Source organism: Triticum dicoccoides, unplaced genomic scaffold (genome assembly GCF_002162155.2).
Source record: "Triticum dicoccoides isolate Atlit2015 ecotype Zavitan unplaced genomic scaffold, WEW_v2.0 scaffold169575, whole genome shotgun sequence".
NCBI classification, from domain to species: domain Eukaryota; kingdom Viridiplantae; phylum Streptophyta; class Magnoliopsida; order Poales; family Poaceae; genus Triticum; species Triticum dicoccoides.
Genome location: NW_021220722.1, coordinates 1,047 through 7,595, shown reverse-complemented (window position 1 = coordinate 7,595; position 6,549 = coordinate 1,047). Strand labels below are relative to the sequence as shown.

At 46.3% G+C, this 6,549-nt stretch overlaps 1 protein-coding gene across 1 annotated transcript; it reads right to left on the bottom strand.

Moving 5' to 3' along the window:
- Positions 1-1,962: 1,962 nt before the first annotated feature.
- LOC119344462 (putative receptor-like protein kinase At4g00960) lies at positions 1,963-4,971 on the bottom strand (the record flags this gene model as incomplete). Its single annotated transcript, XM_037614883.1, has 7 exons — positions 4,858-4,971; positions 3,912-4,025; positions 3,239-3,346; positions 2,895-3,153; positions 2,497-2,725; positions 2,240-2,387; positions 1,963-2,144 (listed from the first exon to the last, which is right to left on the bottom strand). Coding segments are annotated over exons 1-7 (1,154 nt in total), but the record flags the coding sequence as incomplete, so codon positions are not given.
- Between the last annotated feature and the right edge of the window lie 1,578 nt (positions 4,972-6,549).

Below are 6,549 nucleotides of genomic sequence, written 5' to 3'. Positions count from 1 at the left end.
GCGGCGACCCCGTTCAGCACCATTTTGGTCTGGCGGGCGTGTGGGCGTTGGGCGGCGCGGGGCGGGCTGCGACCTGGTGTGGTCGTGGCCATGACCGTGGCCCACGGCGGCGCGCTAGCTGCTGCTGCTGGCGGCGGTGGTGGTGGCAGGTTGATTGCGGCGGCGGCCAGATTTTTCTGGCGTCGGCCCTTCTGTAGGCTGCCTGTATCGGCCTTCGACCCCTCTCCTCGGAGTCCTTTCGCTTCTCTCACCGGAGGGCTGGCCTTCTCCCGGTTGCGGTCCATCATCCGTCTCGCACCCGGTGACGTAGGACCGAGCTGGTCTCGCGCCTGGCAGCAGGACCGACTCATCTCGCACCCGGCAGCAGGACTACGCTTGTCTCGCGCCCGGCAGCAGGCCCGGCGCGTCTCGCGCCCGGCGGTAGGACTGCGCTCGTCTCGCGCCCGGTGTAGCAGGATGGCTCGATGGAGGCTTGTTGTGGCCGGCCTATTGGGTCTCGGCGTTGGGACCGGCCAGGGGTGTGAAAGGCGGATCCTTTCCGCCCGTCTCTGCGGTGGAGGTAGCGGTGGGGCGCGGGGGACTTGGTGTCAAGGTCTTGGATTCCGGGGCGGCGGCCCTAGTGGTGGTGGCGCGGTGCTCATGGGCAGAGCTCGTGCCTCGGTGTTGCCCGGCTATCACGGCCATGTGGGCGGCGTGGTAGCCGGGGTGTGGCGTTCGGTGGCGGTGAATGTTGGCCGGGGTGAAAACCTACTCTATCTTCGAACGGACTGGCGACGGCGAAGATCGCTCCCTTCTTGAAGGCGTCGTCGCGGCTATCACTGCCCGTCGTGGTGCTCCAGGGGAAACTCTGATCCTTGGATCGGGCGGTGGCGACGCTCCGGTGCCGTATCCTTCCTGAAGGCACCGCTTTGGAGCCCACGGTTCGTCATATGCGGCTTCACTTCTTCGGATGTAGCTCCCGACGGCTCTTGTAGTGCTAGGGTGTGTGTTGCTGCGCTCAGCGCCTATGTATCCTGCCTCGGGTGCATGTGTGTGTTTGTGATGGGTGAGTGCGGTTGTACCGGGCACTGTGGATCTTTGCTTTATATATAAAGCGGGGCGAAATCCTTTTTCGGCAAAAAAAAGTGCAACTATGGTTCTAAGAAAATTCTTCTGTATTCCTCGTCATAAAAGATAAATGCTGCAAAATCACACTAAACCCACTTGCCTACGAGATCCACCAAAAACGTCCCAGCTTAACACTCAAACGATCAGATGCAGGTTAGGAAGAATAACTGCACTGCACTGCACATCTAGTTACTGTGCATAACAGACTGAAGAAATTTATGTTCAAATGGAATTTAAGTTACGAAGTGTATTAAGCACATTGATTAGTTCTAGCGACTAGGTTACTACTTTTGGTATGAAGTTATATCTGCAACAAGTTCAAGAATTATTCACTTTATAGGTATAAATATTGAAATGTTTTTCCTTGAACTATAAAGTAGGAAAAAATGGATACTAAACACATTATATGCCACACAATACCCTGATAATATCATACTTCGGCAGCATGTGAAATTACCTCATTGTTGATATACTAATTCATACTTGCCAACCCTTGAAGCATATCAATAATAGCATTTTAGGCCTTTTTGTTCCGCTCAGGGTACACAATCACGTGGTAAACATGGTAAGCAACCCAAACTTGATATAAGTAAACAGGTTGTTTAATTGTGCATGCATGGTAAGTTATATGAATAAACACATGTCTTAGTCCTAGAGACCAGATCACTAGTTCCAATACAAACTTGGATTTTAAAAGAAGTCATGGCAGTATTCAGCCTCTAGGTAGAAGTATTGAAATGTAATTGTTTGTATACTCTAGGGTAGAAAAAAGATACTAAATGCATTGTATGCTACACAACACCCTAACATTATCATATGAAGGTTGCAGGTGAACTTGCCTCGTTACTAATGTACCAATTCATACTCTCCAACCCTTCAAGCATATCGATTATTTTCTTCATTGTAGGTCTTTTGGTACGCTCAGGATTCACGCATATTAGACCAATCTGAATGCATCTTTCTATTCGTCGGCAATCTGATTCTAGTGATGCATACCCCGGTTCTTTCTGTAGCCTATTTCTCCATTCTTGAAGTTCCTGTGAAATTGTAAGACAAACCTGGAAGGTTAAATTGTTGCATGGTCTCCATGAAAAAGGTCTCCATCTTGAAAGTTTGAACTTATTTGTCTTACATGGTCGATGAAGTCATGAGAAGATGCTTTAATATCTTCTGGGTAGTCCCTTTGTCCCGTTATTATCTCCATGATTATTACACCAAAACTGAATATATCTGACTTACTTGTGATTATACGCCATAGGTATTCTGGTGGCATATAACCTCTGTATTGTACATGGTCAGTGGGTGAATATGAAGTTTAAGAAAATGGTAAAGAATATATGTTCTGTTGATTGTTAAAAAGGGATGTATTTTAAAGAGGAGTTCACTTACAGTGTTCCTACCATATTTGTAGTGTAAATAGTTTGTTCTTGATCAATCAATCTTGATAAACCAAAATCGGTAATTTTTGGTAACATATTTTCATCAAGCAATATGTTTGCTGGTTTCAGATCCAAATGAAGAATAGGATTTTTCGATTGCTCATGAAGGCACTGCAGACCATAGGATATCCCCTCAATTATTTTCCATCGTGTGGCCCAATCAAGTCCAGAAGATGCACCTGCATGTGTAATTAAAATAATGACATTATATATAAACTGAGTTAGTCTGTGTATCATATATTCTTCTTTTCCTTCATAAAGTATGACGGCCAACCCACGAAAATTGTAATCTACAAGAAAGACGAGAAGTATAGAAACAATGATTGTTCCATATTTTCAATCTCATACCTGAAATATGCTTATAAAGACTTCCATTAGGCAAGCATTCCAAGCAAAGCAAACTTTCAGTGATCCAATCAAAAAAGATTTTTCCTTCATGAAGCATAGGTAAATGTTGTGTTTCATAGCAGTAGCCTACAAGACGCACTATGTTTGGATGCTTTAGATTCATAAGAAGATTAACCTCATTTTCAAATTGCCTCAACGAGATTGGCTTTGCCTGCAAAAGCTTCTTCACTGCAATACTTTTCCCATTTTGTAGCACTCCCTATTTAAAGTCCCTTATTAATATGTGTAGTGGTGTCCGGGTCAAGGGCATACACATTTCAGAAAACAAAAACATATAACATTACCTCATATACCACACCAAAACCACCTGTACCAAGTATCCACTCAGCACAAAAGTTATTTGTGATGTCTTTCAAGTATTGTAATGGCAGATGATGTAGTTTGGATCCGGTCTACATAAGGAATTCCTTGGATAGATGAGGGATGAATTTATATCATCATTAAAAAGAAGTTATTTTGTAAATATTAGACGAAAGAATGAATTGTGTCAGCTTCCTTTTAGAATAAAAGGTACTTTGATGTAAAAAAGTATTTTTTTTGTTCTTCTAACCTACCATCTTGATAACTGTAATTTTGGTCTCACAATCTATATAACTGGACAACTTAACCCATTAATGGATGAAACCGAACACTTTTGGCCCCTCGAGTCACCCAAGATAGTATGTGGACAGAGTGTAAAACAAAAGACGGTATGCTAAAATGTCATAATTTTGATCCAAATTTATATGTTTGATATGTGCATCACACCCTGCTACTTCTCTTTCTCTAGCGGACCTTACCTGTCAGCTTCATCTTCTACATCTAGCCCCCTCAATGATTTTTTAGGACATGCAGGAGATCGTGTCCCTATATATGCACATTTACAAGGTTTGAGGTTGGGCACCACAAGACGGCAACCTGGAGAATCCTCACAACCACCGTCGAATTCAATTATGGGATCACTCTCCTAAGACTAACATTCCCCACATTCTTCCACTCATAGCAATGGGCGCGGATCTTCTGGACAACCGCTTTTGCGAGCACAAGTGAATTTTTTGAGCACTCGGCGCGATTCCTCTCGAGCCAGATGCTCTGAAGAGTACATAGGATCACTGAGTTGACATCATTTTGCAGCTTATGAGGGATGCCCTGTTGGAGGGAAGCCCGGGAAAGGATTTCACTAGTCGCGATCGCTGCATGGTTCTATATATAGACCGAACTAGCGCAACACTTGATCCCGAATCTCACGTACAAACACACATTGAACCATCAGATGCTTGATAGTCTCCATGTGTTGGCAGCAAAGTGAGCACAATGCCTAACGAGGGAGGCCTTGCCTAGTGAGGCGGACAGACGTCCACGCTTGGTTCCGACCATCAACCGGGCGAAGAATTTGTACTTCAGAGGCACCCATGGCTGCCAAATTAGGTTGTCCCGGTCGCACTCGGTCCTTCCAGCAAAAGTAACCCCCTAAGCCGTCTTAGTAGAAAGTATACCAGAAGAGGTCCACTTCCAAGCCCAAGAATCTGAGCCCGATAGGAGGGTTGTGTCAGCTATTCGAGGCCAGAGCTAAATGAACTACATAATCGCCAACACAGATAGATGGCCCCTACAAGTCTGCAATCTTGGAGGAGTTGGGGATGTCGTCCTTGGAAGGCCAGGGACCAGTTAAAGAATGTTGGCACATGACACCCAAAGATTATGCCAGAACAAGGTGGGTGTCCCATCCTCCACTTCAATGCGAGATATAGCGCAGAAGATAGCCAACACATCGTCAGCGATCGACAACTCCAAGGAGGACCATCGAAGGGCATCAGAGGTTCTGGATGCCCATAGCCACCTGGTTCGTAGGGCATTGTTGAGAACTTGGAGGTTATGTAACGCGTCTGAGTGTACACATTCTCCAATGCGGCCAAGTACTTACCCCTTTGACGCAATCAGATTGCATCGAAAGGAAACTGCGTCGCATCTTGTCAACAGCTCGAAGGACCCATGGTTGTAGATCAAGAGCCAGCGTGTGGTAGATTTTCATTGCCATAATGACCCCATTCGGGAGAGGAGGATGCTCAATCATGTGGTATGCCCCTAATTCATCTGGTCAAATGTATGCATATACTCTTCAATCTTCATCCCTTCTCTAATATCCCTATCTCCTAGCTAAGCTAGGTCTTCCATAGGATGTGGGCCAAGTGGTAAAGAATAGGTTGTTGGTAGAAGACCAACAACACATAACCGATGCCTCCATGGTGCCAAGTAGCACTAGATGAGCTCGGGATTCCATATGACACTGATAGGCTTGGCCGCGGATGACACCGAGTGGGAGGGGCAAGGCGACACGACAGGCTAGCAGTAGCACTTGTGGTAGCAACGATGGCGTGACAGCTCCTGTTCCGGCGTAGCTTGACCTATTCGCCGATGGCAAGCATATTGTGTGGAAGAGGCTCTCGGGCGACACGAGGGGTGAAACCCTAGGTGTAGATGATAGATATATGTTGTTGTTCATCTCCAACACCAGCCACTCTAAGTCATACATGCAGTTACCGCAGCTCGACATGTAGAAGGTTTGGCAGCTCGGAGACCCGGGCGTTACACAGGGCATTACCGATCGCAGTGCATATAATTCTAACCGGCGTCCTGTCACCGTGGGCATTACCCAGCCTACACCTCTCCCAACTGGGCATCTACTATTTTCCATCCGATGGAAAGGTAACCTCCCTTGTCCTCCTGGGCCCAGTGGATCTTCCTAATCAACAAGGCCATCTCGTCGGTCTAACTCTCGTCTGCCGCCTCCACTGGCACCCAGAGCTCTGGTGGGAGCCAGGGCTGGGCCGGCAAAATCTGGGGCCCTGTGCGAAACTAAAAAATGGTTCCTATCTCACTATAAAAAAAAATATCGAGCAATTATAATGTATGTGATATAATGCATTATATAACAATTCTATATATAAATAATCATACCTATTCAATTCCCGGATGCATAATATTTATTTGAACGTTGATATATAAACGAACCATCTAACTCACCAGTATAGTCTCGTGTCTTGTTCGGTTGAACTGCTATGCCATGACCTTTAATTGAGGAAGCAATCATGCAAGAACCTATCTCTCTAATGATCCTTTGTAAAAGTTAATTAGGAAATAGGAATTAGAAAAATAGGAGTAGAATTAGGAGTACAAGCCAGCGGTATTCCTCTATGGCACTTTGAGAACCCGAGATCAGGAGAGGGATAATTATGGATGCGAAGTTAGAATAATCATACCTATTCTGGGTTAAGTATTGTACTATGTCTCCTGATCGTTCTTCTTCCTATACTCGTCGCCGTATCGTCCGTCGCGGCATCGCCGGACCAGCGGATCTGAAAGTCTCGATGGAAGGAGCCAGGAGGTTTGGGAGTCGAGTATGGATGCGATCGATCGAGCGGAACAGAACCGCCGTTCGATTTCCGATCGAGCAGATCAGCAGAACGCGAGAATCTGGCGGCTGTGGCATCGACAGCCATCGAGGCATCGCACCGGCCTGGGAAGCTCGATGCCTGAGACTTAGGGAGCGTTCGGAATCCCTCCACTCCCGAGTCAGCTCGCGGAGCCGGCGGAGCTGCAGGCTGAAAAGGTGGAG